This window comes from Cryptococcus neoformans, chromosome 1, assembly GCF_000091045.1.
Source record: "Cryptococcus neoformans var. neoformans JEC21 chromosome 1, complete sequence".
Lineage (NCBI taxonomy): Eukaryota > Fungi > Basidiomycota > Tremellomycetes > Tremellales > Cryptococcaceae > Cryptococcus > Cryptococcus deneoformans.
In genome coordinates this window covers 995,389-1,016,185 of record NC_006670.1, presented here as the reverse complement: position 1 = coordinate 1,016,185, position 20,797 = coordinate 995,389, and the positions used below count along the sequence as shown (strand labels likewise).

General features: G+C 48.7%; 6 protein-coding genes across 6 annotated transcripts; 2 read left to right on the top strand and 4 right to left on the bottom strand.

The window, feature by feature from the left end:
* Positions 1–27: 27 nt before the first annotated feature.
* On the top strand, positions 28–2,851 carry CNA03760 (1-phosphatidylinositol-4-phosphate 5-kinase, putative; the record flags this gene model as incomplete). Its single annotated transcript, XM_566709.2, has 6 exons — positions 28–160; positions 200–1,272; positions 1,312–1,391; positions 1,445–2,129; positions 2,175–2,480; positions 2,521–2,851. 6 exons carry the CDS (start codon positions 28–30, stop codon positions 2,770–2,772), a joined length of 2,529 nt encoding a protein of 842 aa, XP_566709.1. The 3' UTR covers positions 2,773–2,851.
* A 55-nt stretch (positions 2,852–2,906) lies between these two features.
* Positions 2,907–5,473, bottom strand: CNA03750 (conserved hypothetical protein). Its single transcript, XM_567158.2, has 5 exons — positions 5,373–5,473; positions 5,217–5,308; positions 5,060–5,178; positions 4,981–5,022; positions 2,907–4,926 (listed from the first exon to the last, which is right to left on the bottom strand). Exons 1-5 carry the CDS (start codon positions 5,411–5,413, stop codon positions 2,992–2,994), a joined length of 2,229 nt encoding a protein of 742 aa, XP_567158.1. The 5' UTR covers positions 5,414–5,473; the 3' UTR covers positions 2,907–2,991.
* A 159-nt stretch (positions 5,474–5,632) lies between these two features.
* CNA03740 (eukaryotic initiation factor 4F subunit P130, putative) lies at positions 5,633–9,465 on the bottom strand. The gene is made up of 5 exons (XM_566707.2): positions 9,252–9,465; positions 8,486–9,190; positions 6,819–8,426; positions 5,936–6,765; positions 5,633–5,883 (listed from the first exon to the last, which is right to left on the bottom strand). The coding sequence occupies exons 1-5, from the start codon at positions 9,411–9,413 to the stop codon at positions 5,676–5,678; spliced, it is 3,513 nt and encodes a 1,170-aa protein (XP_566707.2). The 5' UTR covers positions 9,414–9,465; the 3' UTR covers positions 5,633–5,675.
* A 305-nt stretch (positions 9,466–9,770) lies between these two features.
* CNA03730 (proteasome subunit beta type 3, putative) lies at positions 9,771–10,841 on the bottom strand. Its single transcript, XM_566705.2, has 7 exons — positions 10,793–10,841; positions 10,564–10,748; positions 10,403–10,510; positions 10,248–10,343; positions 10,099–10,195; positions 9,945–10,039; positions 9,771–9,889 (listed from the first exon to the last, which is right to left on the bottom strand). Exons 1-7 carry the CDS (start codon positions 10,793–10,795, stop codon positions 9,841–9,843), a joined length of 633 nt encoding a protein of 210 aa, XP_566705.1. The 5' UTR covers positions 10,796–10,841; the 3' UTR covers positions 9,771–9,840.
* Positions 10,842–11,017: 176 nt separating this feature from the next.
* CNA03725 (hypothetical protein) lies at positions 11,018–13,004 on the top strand. The gene is made up of 11 exons (XM_024656077.1): positions 11,018–11,078; positions 11,125–11,210; positions 11,260–11,319; positions 11,366–11,734; positions 11,782–11,847; positions 11,908–12,014; positions 12,068–12,153; positions 12,206–12,251; positions 12,304–12,403; positions 12,463–12,596; positions 12,654–13,004. The coding sequence occupies exons 1-11, from the start codon at positions 11,038–11,040 to the stop codon at positions 12,723–12,725; spliced, it is 1,167 nt and encodes a 388-aa protein (XP_024514149.1). The 5' UTR covers positions 11,018–11,037; the 3' UTR covers positions 12,726–13,004.
* CNA03720 (asparagine-tRNA ligase, putative) lies at positions 12,766–18,130 on the bottom strand. The gene is made up of 25 exons (XM_566703.2): positions 17,790–18,130; positions 17,196–17,725; positions 17,102–17,143; positions 16,943–17,052; positions 16,690–16,895; positions 16,344–16,634; positions 16,124–16,299; positions 16,014–16,077; positions 15,636–15,962; positions 15,457–15,586; positions 15,181–15,402; positions 14,877–15,125; positions 14,746–14,829; positions 14,571–14,685; positions 14,450–14,523; positions 14,385–14,397; positions 14,185–14,330; positions 14,020–14,134; positions 13,926–13,969; positions 13,638–13,871; positions 13,443–13,585; positions 13,365–13,390; positions 13,134–13,317; positions 12,995–13,084; positions 12,766–12,951 (listed from the first exon to the last, which is right to left on the bottom strand). The coding sequence occupies exons 1-25, from the start codon at positions 18,002–18,004 to the stop codon at positions 12,801–12,803; spliced, it is 3,981 nt and encodes a 1,326-aa protein (XP_566703.1). The 5' UTR covers positions 18,005–18,130; the 3' UTR covers positions 12,766–12,800.
* Positions 18,131–20,797: the final 2,667 nt, after the last annotated feature.

Here is a 20,797-nt window from a genome sequence, read left to right as displayed (position 1 = left end):
TGCATCGGCCATCCGCAACTCCGCACCATGTCGACCGCTTCTCTCCCGGACACCCAGCGCTCTCTCCCCCACCCTCCCCCGGACCCTGCCGCCCCCCAGCTCACAGCCCACTGGACGCGCCACGACGAGGGCGACGGCGAGGTCGACGTGCTCAGAATAAGTGCGTGCCTATCCACCACAGCGCAGTGCTCACCGACAGAATCATCCTCGCCCCGCATAAACCCCTTCCATCTCCTCTCCCACCCAGACTCCCTTTCGTCCCTGCCTCCTCTCCCACCCAGTCTGCAGACCATTGCGGCCGGCCCCGGCAATTCAGATACCCGCCAGCCGCCCGTGCACATCACCAAGGTCTCCGCCAACGAAGTCGAGCTCAAGTCTCATTCACCGGAGCCGTCAAATTACAGGAATATCATAGGCAAGGTCAGCGGGGTTTTCAAAAGGAATTCACACAATTCGGACGCGGATTTCGCTCCGTCACCTGTGATCATGCAAGGCCCTCCGCCCAGCCCGCCCTTGAGTGAAGGAGGGCTGGACGAATCGGTTATCATGTCCGACAATACAGACGAGACCCCCGTTTACCATTCAGCAGCCGCGCCTGTCTCAGAAAACGGGCCCACTATCGCTACTGGTTTCACATCGGAACCGTCAGAAATGTCCCCGACGGTGCTTGCTCCACCAATACCATTTTCTACACGACGAGTATCCAGCAGTTCCACGTCCAGCCGAGCCGGCTCCTTGACGCTGGTCAGAAGCGGTCGACTTGCTCCCCAGCGTGATGGCGAATCACCTGGTAAAGGTAAAGATCTCCCTTTATTACCGCACGAATCCGATCCCAATCTCGAGCGACGCGATAGCGCCGGCAGTCTTCTCGCGCCCACTCCGCAACTGTACCGCCGAAGTACTGTCGGTTCCTCAAATTTTCCTTCAGCACCTCGTTCACCCTTAACCAATGCTCACACTGCGTTCACATCGCCATCTTCAACACCGCCCCCCTCTGGCCCTCCGAGTGCCAAGGGCGACCTTTTAGATTCTGCAATTTTAGCTCAGGAGGAGCATATTCGAAGAGAAAGAATAGAGAGACTGGAACGCAGGCAAAAAAAGGCGAGCACAACAAGTGATTCAGACCCTGAACCAAAAATTGAGGAAAAGCCAAAAGAAAAGCCCAGAGAGAAGGAGAAAGAAGAAACCAAGGTTCTGGTTGGGAATTTGATTGGCGAAGATCATGTGAACTACGTATTGATGTACAATATGCTCACCGGTATTCGGATAGGAGTAAGTCAACTTTTGGTCGGCTTGTTGCTAATTATATAGGTATCGCGTTGCCAAGCTAAAATAAAGCGTCCAATCTCAGACGACGATTACACTGCTCGACATAAATTTTCTTTCGATATGTAAGTCGCGATGGGGTATCTTACAATATGGGCCTGCTAATGGGGCCTGGCAGTGTTGGTAATGAACTTACACCATCCGCAAAGTACGACTTCAAGTTCAAGGATTATGCCCCATGGGTATTTCGAGAACTTCGAGACGAACATTTCCACCTTGACCCGGCAGACTATCTACTCTCGTTGACCGCAAAATACATCTTATCCGAATTAGGCTCTCCTGGAAAGTCTGGATCGTTTTTCTACTTTTCTCGAGACTATCGTTTCATCATCAAAACAATAGCACATTCCGAACACAAATTTCTTCGATCCATACTTAAAGACTATCACCAACATGTCAAGGAAAATCCACATACCCTTCTTTCAAGATTCTACGGTCTTCACCGTGTAAAGCTCCCCCGTGGCCCTAAAATCCACTTTGTGATCATGAACAACCTCTTTCCACCTCACCGCGACATTCACGAAACCTATGACCTCAAGGGATCTTCCTTTGGTAGGGAATATCCAGAGGAAAGGGCGGCACAAAATCCTCGGGCGACGCTGAAAGATAAAAACTGGGTTAACCGAGGGCGAACGTTGGAGTTTGGACCCGAGAAGCGGGCTTTATTGACAGAGCAGTTGAGGAGAGATATGGAGTTCTTGAAAAGGATCAAAGTCATGGATTATTCACTCCTTGTTGGTATACATAACATGGAGAGGGGCAATCGTGATAACCTCCGCAAGAACCAGTTGTCCGTTTTTCATGTGAGTATACAGTTTGTAACAAGGGCCTGGTACTGATATATGTAGCCCGAGGTTACCACTACCAAGCGCAAGCCTTCAACCAAGCAAGGTCCTTCAGAAGCATCCAACGTGCGGAAAGTTGTTAGACGATCCGACCCCAAGAGCCTCGATGTCACGTCTCAGCTTCCATCTGAGGATTCGGCAGATCGTAGACATTTCATCTTTTACCAAGACGAAGGCGGATTCCGCGCCACCAACGAGGCAAATCAGCCTTTGGACACAATCTATTACCTTGGTGTGATTGATATCTGCACTCCATATAGCTCATTAAAGAAGATTGAGCATTTTTGGAAGAGCATGACTGAGGACAGAGTAAGTTTCATAATGGATGGCAAGGTAGCTGACAGGCCAGCATACAATCTCTTGTGTCGATCCCGTTTTCTATGGTCAACGATTCTACAATTTCCTCAGATCGGTAATGAGGGGTGGAGACAAGTCTCTCCGCCCTGTTGGCCTGGAACAAGTCGAGCCCAGCGAGAAACCCGAGGTGGGGCAGGATATGGACAATAGCGAGATGCCTATAGGAGGGGCAAGTGATACCCAGGATACCACTGTACAGGACGGGCCACAGCCTAGCATTGTTGGACACTTGAAGACAGATTAGTTGACATTTTTTTTATTTATATAACGACTTTATGTGAATGACCGTAACGACGAATTATAGACTTGGCTTGTTGAATGCACTGATTTTCTTCGGCTTACAGTAATTATCGGTGCTCTGTGGGGACATATGTATAACATCGAACAAAATCGTGCATGAAATGACAGGATAACCAAATATCAAAAAGCGCGTAACAATCTGCAAGCAAAAGAGTATGATCCGCTATACAGAACGCCACCCAGAGCTTTCATCGTCGTGAGCATTATCATCTACCTTCCGCATTTCCTTCTCGTCTATCGCGCTCTCTGATCGCCATAGATGATCTGCACCTGCATGTATTCTTTGCGCCAGCGTGGGCGCAGTCCTCAAAGGGTGCCGGTTTCTATAATTATTACCAATCTTGTACAGTCCACCAGGCGATTGCCTTGAAGGCAGGGACCTGTTAGGTGGCGATCTAAACTCATTTGACGGGCTCAAACTTTTATCCATAGATGGCGAAGCTCGTGGCGAAGAAGAAGGGGTCGAGTCTCCACGATAACTTCGGCTAACCGATCGTGTAGACCCGGAAAGGAGAAGCGGCCGAGGAAGATTTACAGGCTCGTCTTCTGATTGTTTAGGTGAACTTGTCGGAGAGAAATGTTTGGAAAGGCTAGCGAAACGTTCCTGGATAGCAGATACTGAAGAGGTAACGCTATCGCTCCGCCGACGGTCCGTTACAGGAGAACGGCCAGAGCTACTGTCTAGCGTTGACGATAATGGTGCAGGCGCGCTTTTTACCGCAGAAATTGAGGTAGCGGAGATGGAGCTCCATAAGGAGCCGACCGCCTTACCCCAGCTAGAGTTTGTGGCTGCTTGGTCTCGTAGATTCTTCACCGAAACGGGTTTTCTAGGTGGCAATGGTATCTGATCAGGATCAATCCCCCGTTGCAAGGACAGCAGACGAGTTTCTTGTAAATCTGAGGCTTCCTCCAGTACAGCAGGCAGATCTCCCGCTCTTTCCAATGGGTATGAGCGTAATAATGTGAGAACGCGAACCATGGCGTCGCTAGAGTCCTCATCCTCCTCTACAGCATTATCCCACATCCCATGAGATACCTTTAGATGATTTGGATAAACAATTTCGTCTTTGAGTAGTGAAACCATAGCAACTCCTATGTCCATTATCAAGTCAACCTTGGGTTGTTCTTCAGGACTCGATAACCTTGCAGAAACGATGATATCGAAGAGCAGAGGGATTCGTGTCGGGGGTACGTCCAGTGTGAAGAAGGACGAAAGCCATCGCTGAGCGTACAGGACAGGCTCTACATTTCTATCTCGTAGGATTTTTGATAGAGCTGGATTCACCCAATGGAGGCGCCTCTCAAACCGATCCAGAGCGCTATCCATGCCTTCATCTGATAACAGCTCACTGGTGTCGCCAGCGAGGGCAGAAAGCGCCCAAAAGGTTTGCTCTTCGACATAATCCAGATCGGACTTTGTTCCTCCCGCGTATATCAAATACAGGGCAGCTCCGATGTCAACAAACGACGAACGATACCGCCACTGAGGATTTGATTGGCAGAATACGTATAGCAGCCGGATTAGAGCCTCGCGATTGCTGTCTGGGTGTAAAAGAGCACCTTTTACAGGCGCCGCCGGACTGTCTATGGTGGATTGTAAAGGTCTGGGGGAAAGAAGGGTGATCGATGATGGTGCCTGTTCGTCGATCATAGGTTGCGGGGCTGACTGGATGAGTTTCGGTGACCGGGTAATGCCTGATGGAGAAGGCATAGGTGTGGGGTCAAATGACAGAGTTATTTGGGGGGATAATACTGTGGACTCGACTGAGGACACAGGTGACTGGACAGTAATGTTATTGAGGGGTCCTTTCTGAACAGAAGTTGCGTGTCTAGCAGCTGATAAGACTTCCAGACGCTCGAAGACGGCCCTCCTATTTAAAATGGGTTCTTCAAATTCTTCTTCCGAGTCGCTAAAACTTTCTTCTATTTCCTGTTCTTTGTTGGATCCTTCGCTCCTCCGTATGACTTTGCTGTTCACAGGGCGTAATGGCGAAGAAGGACGATAAGAAACAGGACGGTGCCAGAAAGGAGATTTCAGATTTTTGATGTCTCCCGATATCCCATTCAAGATATTATCCGTGCCCGAGCTCGATGAATTCTGCGCTCACATTGTCAGTTAACAATGGCAGCACAAACAAATCTATCCACTCACAGGCTGGGCTTCCAACTCTCTCATGAATGTCTGCATCAGGTTCTTACATGATTAGCTAGAGCATTGGTTAGGGACCTACGTAGTAGCGACGCCTTTGGGCCCTCATTGTTCCTTTCCATTGGTGTTTATCGAGGGGCAGAAGTTCAAGCAGCAAAGAGTATGCTAAAGGGCGGAGGTGCGGCGGATGACTTGGAATGCCTGCCAGTCAGCTGCTGCGCGCAGGATGTGTGGCTCACCTGTGGCACAAAGTTTCCTGAGAAGCTCTATATCTACGCTTTTCTCTAAGGCAGTCTCGGAGCCGTCCAGAAGGGTCTGGAAGGCTATCATTCTGGTCCGCGGAAATGTGAGTACCAGTTAGTTTAGTGTTATATCAAGATGGGGGATGGATATACCTGGTATCGGGAGAAGAGGGGTCATTGTTACTAGCGAACATGGTCGTCGTAATGGGGGCCGGGAGCCGCACGAGCGCTCCAATAGGACTGTTGAAAAGTGACGAGACTGTTGAAAAATGAAGAAACGAAGATCTCCCTTATGGCAGTTCGCCTTACCTGCGTGCCGCTGGCCACCTCCACACCTACACAACCGCGCGACGATGTGTATTCAGTTTACGTAACACTGAACTGGGCTTTATGCAATACAATACATATATCACTGGACCAAGATGAATAAATGATCTACGGGTATCAAAAACTTCTTCATGCTTGCTCATTGAGTTTGGCGAGAGCCTTCTCAAGTTTTTGTTTGGGGGTAACTCGGGGAGTACCATCAACTTCGATCTTGTCTCCCAAAGCACTGACGTCGTCATCAGAGAGTGAAAGAGATCGAGTGAGTAGGGCAACAGCGTCGTAGGCATTGGGGAAGTCGATTGCTTCGTCATCCAAAGTAGGCATACGAGCTTCCAAACTACGGCACAGAGATGTCAAAACTGACACATGAAGGGAATAAATGCACTTACGCCTGCTTAAGAACTTCAGAAGAAACAGCCTGCTGTTCCAAAGAAACCTTCCAACCCTTTGCAACCACCTCGGCATCCTTGAGTTTCGAAATCCTAAATAAGTCATCCAACAGCCTGGCGGCCAATAAGGGTCGACGTGATTCGGGTAAAGAGCTAAAGTACTCTGCCACATCTGCCGGGTTTCTTGAGCCTCCCTGGTCTTTGTCACCCCATAACTCCTTCATGTCAAGGTCAATCTTTGATTTGATATCGCCTTCGGACAACTCAGGACCGGCAGCTTCCTCCTCAGACCGAGCCTCCTCTCCTTCCTCCCTAGCGTCATCCTCGGATGCCAAAGGCTTTGTTCGAGGTGCAAGGTTGAGCTTCTTTCTCTGGGGGGCCTCCCCTTCGTCGGTACTAGTACGCCTTTCGGCGGGAGACTCTGACTCCTGGGCCTCGTGGAGAGCGCTAAACATGTTAGCTGAGGAGGGGCGGGATGTCGGTGAAGGAGCATTGCTAGCCGTGGCGGCTTTGCCCTTGCGGTTCGCGAAAACGCTTGAAGGACCGAATGACGGCGTGACACTGCTTGAACTGATGTTTCGACCAATATTTGAAAAGTCGGTGGGGCGGCTGATAGACCGGGGATTAGATGAGACGGATTGCCATTCTCCGGGTTGGGTACCGTCGCGCCTATTTCCGGAACGAGAACCACCTCGAGAGAGAGATTCTCGAGCAGCAGCGGCGGCGGCGGTTTTCTCCTTTGCGTTCTGTTCGTGAATCTCTGCAATAGTCATCACGCCGCTCTGGTTCTTTCGAGATTTCCATCCCTCCCTCCTAAGATCGTTAAGATCCTGATTTTGATGTTAGCATCGATCTGAACAACTGATAAATTGCAAATACTGACCATAATCATGAATTTAATACGGGATGGAAGCGACTCAATCTTCATCATCTGATTAAGCACGTCAAAGGCCTTGTTGAGATTCTCACGGGCCGCTCGATCATATGCGGCACCGACGGTCGCGAGAAGCTTGCAAGCAGACTCGATGTCCTCCTCGTCGGGATCATTGACATTGCTGAGAAGTTTCAATAGACATTGGCTGATGACTCGATTGGCAACAATCTCTCTCTTGAAGAGTTCACCAATCAGTTGAATTAAACCGAGACCTCGTCGCTTAGCTTTCTGAGCCGCGTAGTACTCATCGCTCATTAAGTCAGCCTCCTTCTCCTCACCACCATCCTCCGCCTTAGCCTTCTCTTGCTTCGCTTCATCCTCATCCTTCTTTGCCGCTGCTGCCACTGCAGTGTCTTCACGAGCCTTCCACCCCGCTTCAAAATCTACCTGGCATCGACCGAGAAGATATCGTCGGAAAAGGGATCGACCAGAAATTACTTGGCCATCGATGGTGTCGGAAACATCGTTACTGATCTCGTCGTGCAACAATCGACAGAGCTTTGCGTACATAGAAGACCAGTGCGCCTCATCGGTAGCTTTTTCAAAGATAAGCTTGATGACGAGCTTGAGAGTTAAACCATCAGTCTCGTTCGCCGATTTGTTCGCCCATTCAAGAATCTGCTTGGAAATAGGATCGAACATTTCCTCAGTAAGCTTGTTGAGCAAAGCCTTGACCTTTCGCTCAATGTAAGCGGGAGTTCCCTCGGAGTCACCACCAAGTCGTTTTCGGGTCCAGGCATTTTCAGAGATGGGAATCGGAGCAGCGGCGGGAGTTGAAGGTTGGGAAGATTGGGGAACACGCTTGGAACCGCGTTGACTTCCTCGGCTCTCGCCACCTCGAGAACTCGAAAGACCCATCGAAGGAAGACCGGATAACGAAGGGAGACCGCCGGGACCACCTTGGCTCGATGAGCGCCCTGGGAGACTGGCACGGTAGCGCTGTTCACTAGTCGAGTTGCGTAGAGAACCAGAACCAGAACCAGAACCAAATTGGCCCATGCTGAAAGAACCCATTGTTGCCCTATTGACACCGCCGATACCAAGACCTGTAGAGCCAGTACGGCTTGAGGGTCCCTGAGAGGATCGGCCCCCGCGGGAACCACGGCTACCGAACCCACTACCGCCGTCTGCCTCGAGGCCAATCTCCTCAAGAGGAGGAAGACTCTCGGGCTTGTCCTTACAGATATTCATGAACTGCATCAAAAACTCGCGGTCGTATCGGAACTTGCGAGGCTCTGCAGACACATTAAGCTGGGGGTTTGGAGACTTCAGTGAACCAGGGTAACTGATGGCGTGGATGTCCTCAATAGGGCGAGCAGAGCTGAGAGCAGAGACAGAAGCACTAGAGGGCTCGCTGACTACAGGAGGAGAAGCAGAAGCGAGGTTGAGGGTGGCTGGAAGAGCGTTTGCGCCGTTGACAACAGACACAGGCTTAGGAGGAAGGCCAGCGCCAAGGGCAGGAGAAGACACTGAGGAAGGAGCGCCGGAGATGACCTCTTCGACAGATCCGTTGACTTCTGTGTTGGTGGGCTCGCCGGCGGAATTTGCCTGTTCAGCCTGCACAGGGATGTGAGTCACACGACGGAAAAAGCATATACCAGACTTCGAATGCTTACCTTTTCAGCAGCGTCCTTGGCCTTCTTCTCTTCCTCTTCCTTGGCCTTCTTTTCGAGTCTCTCCTTCCTCTCATTTTCTTCCTTTTCCTCTTGGGCCCTGATCTTTTCTCTCTTCGCTTCCTCTAGTAGCCTGGCAGCTTTCTCCTCTGGCCTCTCAATCTTGACTGTCACAGGTAATCCAAACACAGGCTTCTTGGGAGTGTCTACCTTGACATTTTTCAATTCAGAATTGGGCGTCGCAGGAGTATGAGGAGTAGAGGCGGGAGATGTAGGTGCAGGGGACACAGTTGTCGACGAAACCTTCAAGGCCTCCTTTTTGAGGTCGAACTCCGTGCCGTCGGGTCTTGAAATTTTGATTGCGGCAGATCGTCGAGGAGTAAAAGTAGCACTGGCACCAGAGAGAGAGAAGTTGGGGGTGGAAGGAGCAGATGTTTGAGATGCGTTTGAAGAAGTTTGCTGGTGACCGTTCAAGGCAGGACCGGAAGGCCGAAGGGGTGTCTGAGGACCGTTAGGCCCACTGCCGCCGGGGAAGGGAGAGTTGTGGATGAAGGATTGCTGCGCGGGCTGGAAAGGAGCTGTTCCAGAGGGCGGGGAGACAGGCCGAGCACTGTAGCCGCCCGGAAACTGGTTTTGAGGGTGGTGCTGGGGAGCCCATTGGGGGGGCATCCCAAAGTTCTGCTGTTGCTCATAAGGGTTGTATCCGGCCTGCAAAAAGGGTAAGGGGTTATAGTCAGGATACGAATGTGGAATGTAGTGTGAAGCTTACGTAGAATCCTGATTGGGGAGGATAGGCCATGATGGGATACTGAGCTGGGGGTTGGTTGGGGACGGGGAAGTGGGCTGGGATGCCTTGCTGGGGAACCGGAGGGCGGGGGATGGGCTGTTGGGGGACGCCGTTCTGCCTGGCGGGGGCGGGCTGGGGGGGCATCGTTTGTTGTGGATGAGTTACTGTGACACCGAGAGATTTGCCCGGTATCTACGTTGACTACCCAACTTTTTTGAGTGACAGGAAAAAAGAAAATATGAACAAAGTCCGCCTTACAATAACAAAAACCATCTTTCAAATTATAATCCTCGCAGCGGCCTTTTCCGCTTTTCTTTCTTCTCCATTTCCGCCGCATAATTCATTGCGTCACCAGTCTTTATCCGCTCCCGGCATTTCTTGTTAGTTCAAGCGACCGACACTGTACGACATATATACAAGGACCACATATTCGACTATATCATCGCAGGTCTCCATCCACCAGAGTCCTAAACCTGCAAGTGCATCGGCACAACCATACAAGTAAGATATACATGTCATAATTTGCGTCTCTCAGTCTATTACTGTACTTGTACCTCTTCACCAAGCTTCCTCAGTCCATTCTCGCTCTGAGTGTCCGAGTAATTACTTTGTCATGTGTTCTACAGCATAGCGAAATCAGCGAAAAGTACATCTGATATAAAGTCCTGACCATACATGATGTTGACGACAGCACCCCAACCACTCAACGCATCTCGATCCACCGCACTAAGAAGAGTCTGTGAGATTGTCTCAAACAAATCTTCTGGTTCCTATTGAAGCGTTTTCATCAGGAGTGTCCAATGCAACCAAAGGTATAAGAGCAACATACAAGGTCGGGTTCCCAAAGACCTTCAGCGATACCGTACAACTTATCGGCAGCCGTGCCAGCAACAGCGAAGTCCTTCGGTGTAGTTATGCAACCAATGCTATCAATCCATATAAGTTATATCGACTTTTGTAAAGTGTTCAAGAACGTACGTGTCCATTGTGGAGATGTAAGGTCTAGGATGAGGTTCAAGAGAGGTGGGAGTGGGGAGACCAGCGACAACAGGTTCTAGGAAGAAAGGCCCAAACCTTATGATCACCATGTCAGGATTTGATGTGTTAAGAATGTCAGTCAGGGATGCACTCACCTCTTCTCATATAGTGTGCTTGAAAGAAGGTGGGTAAATGTTTTTGGTGTGATCTCGCGCTCTTCCTTCATTCGATACATGTTCACCCGGAATCGCAAATGTTCTCGTCTGTTCCAGGTTTAAGCATTTGTCCTGATCACTGGTTACTTGATAGCACCTACAAGGTGTATACGTCTGTAGCAAGCCCCGGCAGTCCACAGTAGAGTTTATCGTTGATGGGGAAGACCTTGTCAAAGTTGGCAGCGATACCGACTTGCTGATTTCCTAGCCGTAAGTCGGACGCAATAGCAACACAATCTTTGCCGATCATGGCGACGACTGAGCCGCCGTTGAGCTCCATCACAGACTGCGGGTGGTGAGCGTTGCTGATTACAGCGCGGAAGGACATACCATGGTAGATAATTGATATGGAGATGGTTGGGCAGGAAGATGATAGGTATGTGAGTATATGTATGTATGTGCGGTGGACTGGGCCACTTGAGGATACGCTCGCGCGGCCTGGTGTAGAACGACGCCACGTGGCTGCGCTTACGGCGTTATCCGGCGTGGCAGTAGGGCACGCGTCGCGTCTTTAAATGGGTCGGTATGTATGGCCGCACGCGACTACCTTCGTGGTGCAGCATAACAGTCCCCGTATGCCACGGCCACCCACCCCCCTGTCCGCGCTCCCCCTCCAGTAAGTGCCGCCCGCCCTTTCGCACCCCACTCATCCGTTCCCTCAGACGCAACTTGAGAACAGCCTTAACCAGTGCCGGCTACACGACCATTGAAGACATCGCTACGATATCTCCAGACGACTTGTCCACAGGTACAACACCCTATTAACAGCATGGGATCAATCCTGACTTTATTTTTAGAGCTTGGAATAGATGTCTTGCAGGCCGAGGATGCGATACAACAGACGAGGCAGTGGCTATGTATGTCGCACGACCTGTTCGAGTAGAGACATCTAATTCTCGCTAGCAAATGCCCCACCTGACGGACCGCCGTCCGTCCTCCCTCAACATTTTCAAGCGCATGTACAGTCAACAACAGCTGCAGATCTCTTATCAACATCAGATTTACCTCATTTTTCGACGTTCTCCTCCTCCTTGGACGCTCTCATCGGCCACCTTTGCAGCTCGACAGACGCACTTCCAACGAGGGGAGAAGAATCCAACCAAAGGGGATCCATAGTTCCTGGTATGTCAATCGAGATATCAGGGCCGCCTGGGGGTGGTAAGAGCTCCCTTGCTCTTGCCATTGCAATGAGTGCTCGGCTTTCTCCTGGTAATCTTACAAATTCTGTTCGTGCGGACGATCAAAGTGAAAAGGGAGAAGTGCTACTCATAGGTATGCAGTTCCATTATTACTCGTGCACGTTTGACCGGCTTGGCTAGACACCGAAGGATCCATGACATCAGAACGTTTATTCAAGGCTGCACAGCGCATACATGGGAACACCGGTCAGCTTCAGGCATCAACGCGCAACGCAAGTATCAAGATGCTGATATCTTGAATTTCAGACACAAAGTCTTTCCTTAAAGGTTTCTATCTTGTACGGATCTTTTCACAAGCTCAAATGATCGCCTTTATATATACTCTGAGTGACTGGCTAGAATCCCATCCCAAAGTATAGGTGTCCTTTCAATTACTTCTTCGTTCACTCACCCTGCGAATCATTAGGTCAACCTGGTTGTCATCGATACATTGAGTTTCCATTTTCGCCAACCGGGTCTTGACTTAGCTGCGAGACGGAAAATCATGGATTTGTATGTCTGGATGTGACAACGTATCCCAACATTATATTGACAGATGGATCAGATGTAAACAAACCATCAACCATGCGACAGCTCTTCGTCGATGCGCTGTAGGACTGAAACCGCCATTGTTATATAGTTTCAGGATTAACAACTTTTTAGGTGATAGTTTGTAACCAACTTGCTACCAAACTCTTCACTGCCGAAAACAAACCAGCCAGTTTTGGAACGAGTGATCGTGCAGTGTTAATGCCCCAACTCGGTAAGTCCCTATTATTTCTGAATCTTAACAGCTATCAGTAAACCACGATGTTTTTTTAGGTGACTGGTGGACTACCAACAAAACGCTGCGTCTTGTTGTATTCAGAGGCGGCAGCGGTGATGAGTTTAGATATGTTTACGCATCAATGTCAGGATCAAGTAAAAATATTCCGTGGGCGGCATTCGATATCAGCGTAAGTTGCCCATGGGTGTTATTCCCCACCCCGGACTTGCGCTTATCAATTCTCCAGAAGGACGGTTTGCCTTGCGACGTACCAGAATTAATATTTCAATCATGCTCCCAAGCCTCCCTACCGTCTTGATAGAGGAATGAACAGTCTTTGTACTGGTCCAACCTTGTGACGATATACATCATGGAATAATGCCTACTTATTCATCTAATATCCTGAAGGTCTCGCCACGCTGGTGTCATATGCCCTGATAAGTCGTGCTTGATCTTGGTTATTGGTCTCGGTCTGTGAAAAGGCAAATCCTCTCTGTCGTCGCATACGCTGGGTGGCGCGCACCTTTTTGATAGCCTTTTGAAATCTATATTTTTGTCAGCAGAGATTACAAGGCTGATGATGCTTACTGTTCTTGCCGAGGTCGGTAGTCTGAGAGGCTGAACTTTTGAATTTCCTGCACGATATGATAGGACGCAGGGTGGTATGTGCGTCGATAGCTATATATCAATCAGTTTCTCATCCGAAAAATGTCGAATTTCAACTCACTATTTCCAAACATAGTCACGGAGAAGACAAATGATGGGGAAAAGTAATAAAACAAAATAGAAGACAGGATCGGCCCAGAGACGGGGTACAATGCCAGTATACTCTAGTGAGAAGTTCAGAAGAGGGGCGATGATAGCATACAGCGGCAAAGCAATCATGGTAAAAATGAAAGATCCGGGAATCGCTATCGTATCTGTTAGCAAATGGCTGGCAGCCTTCATACGAACGTACCGGCCAAAGTGTATTTGGTCCAAACACTGACACAGTTACAATCAGCGATCTCAAACTTATTCACGTGGATGGACATACTCTGAAATCAGGGCCGCTTTGCCCAAGACAGTTAGCAACACCGCCAGATACAGGGTGGTGCCCCAAACCCATAAGCCAGAATTTTTCCCATCTGTGGCAAGTAAATCGTTGTAGAAAACCAGGACAGAGAACGCAAAGAGAAGCTAATGTGCAGTATAAGATAATGCTCAAAGTTATGTGTAATTCTTTACTTACAACACTGTGGTAAAACGCATTGCCGACCCAATAGAAAAAGCGAATAGGTGTAAAGAAGTAATTTTGCTGGCCAAGATGATAAAGCTGAGGATAGCGATCGAGCATACGAGCGGAAACAAATTGATCAAATATACCAATTACGAGAGGAGGTAAGATGGTGAAGACGACATTGTAATAGGACATAGACCACCCCTCAAAGGCAATCTGACCAGAATAATCGTTGAACCATGAGTACTAATGTGTGGAGGAGGTCAGCGATGAAACCCTTCAAAGGGGACGAATACTCACCCAGAAAAGAGTTAGGGCGAAAGTGATGTTCTTGTAGAAAGAGTCTACGTTTGATTGAAATTAGACATACCATGTTGATTGACGATCTACTCACAGAGGATCAACTTGGTCAACCTTTGGTAACTCCATGAACCATGTACCAATAACAATTTTCGTAGAAATCTGAACTGCGAGATGGCAATATCGGCAGATCGTGCTGCTTGCAAGCCCTGAAGAGATCTTCAGTTTTACCAATAAAAGGTTATGTCAGATCACATACCTCCACACCTGATATGCCAACACCGACGTGGGCCGCCTGAATCATACTGACATCGTTGGCTCCATCACCAATAGCGAGCAAAGGAGCATCTGTACTCCTCTTGACCAGCTTGACGACCAAAGCCTTTTGAAGAGGCGATACACGACCTATGTCACTGGTCAGTCATCGCAAAACACAAAAATTATTGACACAGGACGCACAACAAATGACAGCCTACTCCAACATGATTAGCATGGGGTCGACAGGGCATTTAATCTCGTCTCACCTTGCACATGATTGCCAACTCCAGGAAAACATCAGAGCAGTCTTTCTCCAGCGCGTATGTCAAGCTTTTGCCATCTGCCAGATTATTAGAAACGTTGAACAATGAATTCGCAATTACGTACCAATAATCAGAGCGAGCTCTTCGGTGTCTCCACCTAGTCGTTGGTTTTTGATTGCAAATAAACGTTTATTCAGGAGCTCTGATGTTTCGACCGCAGTCTCAGTATTCACAATGACCTACCAGTAATTTGTCAGAAATTATTTTCGACATCGCATCAATCTCAAATGAGAACTTACAAGATTCATAGATTCGGATATGAGTCGACAGGAAAGGCCGATGTTGATAGCAGTTTCTTGTCTGTCACCAGTCAACACCCAAATCTGAGTGAGTCAGTCCAGGTCTCCTTAGGCAATTTCAGAACACCCACCTTGATCCCTGCCTGTTGTAAGGTGTGAATAGCGTCTGGAACACCGTCTTGCAATTTATCTTCGACAGCCGTCGCCCCCAAGAGTTGCAAGTTTTGCTCAATGACCTCAGCCGCTTTGTCAAGAGCTTCTGCTCGCCCCGACATCTGAGAAGCAGCATTATTGTATAATGCAGACCAGCTCGAGTACTCTTCTTCGGAAATGTCGCGATACGCAAGACAAAGCGTTCGAAGCCCTTCTGTAGCGTAATCCTGCGCCGGTGCATAAGTAAAAAACCCAGCCCTTCCACGATTAAATCAGACTTACTTCAAGGTGTACAAGTGTAGGCTCGGAGAATTCCTGTTTCGGCGCCAGTCTCTCGAAGATCACAGTGTCGGCACCCTTTGTATACAGCTTGATCGTGCCATCAGGTCCACGAACGACAGTTGACATTCTCTTTCGAGAAGAGTTGAATTCGCAGACGTTGAGAATTTCCCACTCTTGAGTTTCGCCATTGACATCAATGAATACAGACTTGGGTTTGCGAGTCTACATTGTAATTAGTTTTGTTTTCTGTGGGATATCTTAGCTAAGTGGACTCACTTGGAAGCGATAGCCAAGCATCTCGGCGCCCGCCACCAAGGCAGCCTCATCTGGACTTGAAGCCTGATACACCATTTTTCCATCATGCTCCTCCGGAATCACGGTGTGGCAAATTGAAAGTAAAGATAGGCTAAAGGAGTTAGCTTCCAGTAAGTGAAGAGCGCATGGATACGGCTCACAATTCTCGTATGACATGTCCTTCCTGACTGTCCTCCTGAGCTCTATGTCTTAGAGAATCAAACGTTTTTTGCCCTTGATCTCTCTTATTGTCGTCCACCGTCTGAGCATACATCGTACCGAAAATGGTACATTCCCTAAACTCCATTTCGTTCCGGGTCAGCGTTCCAGTCTTGTCTGAGAAAATGTATGCGATTTGTCCGAGTTCTTCAACAAGTGACGATGTTCGGCACAAAGCTGGAGTGTCGGTGGGAGCGTAGTACATGTCGAGGTCGGAGTTTATGAGGGATGCTTGTTGGAATTTGACGACTTCCATTGTCATAATGAGGCTGCGGTGAATGATCAGCCAACACTAACTTTTACAGCCAAGGTTCACTGACGAAATGGGAATAAGGTTGTTATACAGAATTATGAACGTCAGGATGTCCTCGATGAACTGTCGAGCTGATACATGTCAGACCAACACGTGACCACTCAACGGAGAGCATACCTTTATTCTTGCTTTCATCACCCAATCGCAAATACCAGGCGTTCTTGTCAAATAGCCACGTCCTGATGCTGCTTCCGATGGTCGAAACAAGTGAGAGGACGATTAAAAGAAGGAAAAGGTAAAGAATCTGCCTATTAACCTGACGCTCAACAGCCGTTCGCTTAACGGGGGCCTCACTGCATAAATATCAGCAACGTCCTAGCCAAATTCTGTTACGTACGTCGCATTTCGCATGAGCTTCGTCTCGTGACCCGCATTGACTATCACACCATACACCCAGCCGGTATTCCTCAACTGGGCACCTCTCAGCAGCATTTGGTTTGGACCAACGGGAATTTTTGTAGGCGCAGATCCAGGATGAGCGGAAGAAAGGTGGAAGGTACCATCATACGTATATAAAGATGAATTTGGAGGTTCGGAAAGGATGTGTCCGCGAAGCAAAGATACGGAGTGAGGATTTGTAAGTGAAGCCGTAGAAGGATGAGCTTGTTTGATTTTCAGATTTGTTTCCCTGTGCCCAATAAATAATCAGTCAAGACAGTTGAATAGTGTGGAGATTTACTGACCCATCGAGATTCGCAGTTTCGACGTAACACAAGCCTTCTGGCTCACTGCTACTTATCAAGACTATGTCCGCAGGAATAAAGCTGTTAGCTTCTAATCGCACAATGTCACCGACTCGTAGTCTACGCCACGGCCTTAATTGAAATTGTTGATCAACTAGCACTTGGGCGAGATTATTGTTCAAGGATCGGTCAGACGCATGACGTTTCTGTGGCTGGTCAGATCGAGTTCACCGGCTAAGCGAACTTCACTAACGAAGTCTTCTTTGATCTCCTTAAAAGCGCTTGCGATAATGACAACTCCAAGAGGAACGATAGTTGTCCAGTGACCTGTCGGAGATACATTGGGAACTTGCTGAATACAAGCTGAAAGTTTTGTCAGATGGGCATATTTTTGTTTCAAAGAGAGTAATACCTGTGAACAGAAAGAACAAATTGGCTGAACGAGAGAACTCGGCTGATCTCATAAGTAATGATCAATATGCGAAAAACTGATATACAAAACTTACACAACAAGAATTTTGGCAGGAATGTGATGGGACCGTACTTGCCGGTAGTAACAGAATTCCTCTCGAATCCCTTCAGTCTATTTTCTTCCGGTTCGTTCAAGGCTATTTCACGAGGCACCCCATCGAACTTGCTTCTCCTTCTTAGCAGCTGGTTTACACCAAACGACCAGTCTACATCCGTCAAGTAGTCATCTCTGAACATCTGCCATCTACTGCGCCGCGGCTGTGTCCATCCGCTTGACGCACCTGGAGCGGTGAACGCATAGGCAGATGGACCTTCATCGTCTCTAAAGGGGTCCTCGGCGGCATAAGCTGTCGAAGAGGAAGCTTGATAGCCTTTGACGTCATTATCGTCCATTGGGCCTGAGAAGCCTGCGGGCATGGCGCCCGCGTTTGCAAGGGGCATACTTGATTCTAAAAGGGAGGGATCGGAACGACCGAGAGGTTGGGAGCTGTGAAGGGCAGAGGACGGATGAGGAGCGAGATATCCAGAATAGCTGTTGGATACAGCGGGTCCATACTCATCATCACTAGGTTGGCATTTTGTGTCACCCGCGCCGTCATATGCGATTATCAATTGCTAGACGAACTCACTCATCAAAGAACGGATCCAAAGCATATGTTGCTTGGTTTACTGAATCCGGAGATGAACCTCTTTGGGAAATTGCGGCAGGTGCACGAGCGGTGCTACTGCCTTGGTGAAAAAAGTCGATATGCCGGCCCTCGTGGAATATGTCGTTCCTTGGTGGGGCTGGAGGGGAATCTGAGCCGAGGAGGTCGTCGAAGGGGTCCTGCTGTTGCGCGGGCATTGTGAAATGGGGGCTGTTGTGGCTAGCTGATATGTTTGACGACCACTACTGTTGGCCACTGTATTGCTAATGACGACTGTAACGGGCTTCCTACCAATGTCAATATTACGCGCGTGTCTGTACCGACTGGGTGGCCGACTAGGTCTTTAGGCGACGCTTCTTCGTTTACCACCGCCGAACATCCATGGCGTGGTGTCGGAGGAGGCGTGCACCAAACGCGAATAGAGAAAGGCACGCGGCTCGAAAAGCGTGGAAAGTAGCATGCAAAATAGGCGCTGCATGCAGGCTGCCCGTTGTTTGGTTCACGCCGTGGCCACTCAACTGGCTGCACGCTGTGCATCCACGCTGGCCATTGGACTGTACACTAACCAAACAAGTCATCGCTGTCAGCAGCGAGAATCCTTTCCCATCGCTAATTTACGTAAATACTTCCCCTCATCCACATTTGTCTTTAACCTTCCACATAAGCATCTTCATCTCCAAGCGCAAACTGCATCTTGTAAGCTTTAATTTCTTACAAAATATGGAATAATGATGGAGCTGACAAGTGGCGATGACTAAGCGTGCGGATCAGTGATCTATCTCAAACCTTCCACCTAGCCTACATGTCTTTTTCAGTAAAAATGCCTCGGAGTAGTAATCCCAGCAGGTGAGGGCTAGTCATGCACACGGGTTCCCAGTTGAGGACTTGACTGAAACGTTTTCTATCCCATTCTAGATCGTCCGACAATCCCTATCGTAGATCGGACAATGTCACTGAAGCAGCATCTATAGGACCAGAAGCGATCTTGGTGAGTGCTTGGAAGATGGATGTAAGCCGTGCCGTTCCCAACAATAGGTTAACTTATGGTCGTAGCCTCTCAAAGCCAGTGTGCGCTGTCGATCTGTATTATGCCCTCAAGGGTCCGCATGATGCAGTAAACGACCTGGCTCAACCATAGCGTAAACTTGGAGTCTCCGACGCCACCAGTCAGCCCTTGTCCTCATTTTCCATCGCCGCCCGCGCTTCCATCTGAACTCCTCCTTTCCGATGATTCTGTCCCTGGTGAAATCTCGATCCGTCGACACTTCCCCATGGTGGCCAGTCCACATCCTTACCCGATGATGCATACCCACCTCCAACAGATCAGGAGGCTTCATAAGGCGGTCTTGAAAGAGGGCCAATGGATATCGATGATGGGCAAGGCTATAATGACTTTCCTGTCATCATGGTGGATGAGTCTCTTCTCAAAACAGGTGTTGAGGGCGATGAAATGCAGGTGGCATGTGTGATCATCTTGGCCATCAGCTTGACAAATGGCCTACCAAAGTTCCGAATCCTAGACGCCCCCTTACTCATGCCAACAACCCAACCCTGTATTGAGGTGAGCACATCTTCCGCACCAGATCAGGGAGTATACCTCTAGTTGCCATCGTCCTTGCTGTCTTCTCAATCTTTGTCATGGTTGTTGTAGGGCTGCCTCAGCAATTCAGCAACATAGTGGAGGCTGTCATACAAATCATTATTGGGCTGGCTATTGCCAACAATCAGCAAACGTTGTACTGGGGGTTACCTGATGACTGCAATCTCTCACCTGACAAGTGTGAAAACATGTATTTCATTCTCAACCTTGCTGTCAAAACTTTCATCATCTTGACTCTCCAAGAATTTCAAGAGTCTTATGGCCAATTGGACATTAACTCTTCCATTGTGGTGCATCCTAAATGCCCTGCCAAGGAATTTCAAAATGTGGTTGTCAATGTAATAGACAAGGATGGATGGGACAAGGTACTGGGCAGTTGCCCTGAGTGTGGCACTACTCTGAGGGAGGACAGAAAGCTGGTCACAGATTTATTTTCCTCATCACACTCCACAAGCTGAGTTGAAGTATCTCCTCTTTCTTGATGATGTAGAACAGCTTGTGGAGGACCAATAAGTCCTGCACTCTCAGCAAAAGCAACATGGTGTGCACATGGAGAGGCCAACATATCTTCAAGATGTGATTTTAAGGAAGATTCTCAGCCATCAGCTGAATGAATCATGCTACCAGATCAATAATCATAGTGTCCAGTGCAAACATGGCTGTCTGGTCCTTACCATCAACATCTCTATTGACTGGGCAGTCCTGCAATCATTCTCCTCGGTCAATGGGCCCTATTAAGCTAGCTGACTTGTCCAACAAATATTGGTTTCAGTATTATCCTCTGCCATCAGCTGAATGGATCATGCTACCAGATCAATAATCATAGTGTCCAGTGCAAACATGGCTGTCTGGTCCTTACCATCAACATCTCTATTGACTGGGCAGACCCTTCAAAGTCCACAATCATTCCCCTCAGTCAATGGACCTTTGTAAGGGCAGAGCCCTCACCACCAATTTGTTCTCATCTATGGTAGGATTTATTCCTATGCATTGGATGATGTTGGTAAGTGTAATTTGATGCCAAGGTGTGGCAGCAGACTTACCTGTGCCTACACTTTTTTCAAAACTAGCCTTTTCCCACAAACACTTCCTATATGAAAATGCCTCCCAAAACCAAACCAGTCTTGGAGGACTCACCTAACAATAAAGATGACCATGCCTGGGAGCCTTCCACAGCCATCCTCCTGGAGCATCTTGTTAATCATACCAACAAACCAAATGCACCTTGGCACTTCTTGCAGAGTTGCTGGGTAAACAACAGAAACAATCAGTGTCCAAAGACTACTACACCCTCAAGGCATTCCCTTGCCCAAGGCATCTGACATCCCTTGTTTCCTGGGTCCCCTCAGTGATGCTGACAAGGTATTGACCCATCTTTGCCATCTACAGC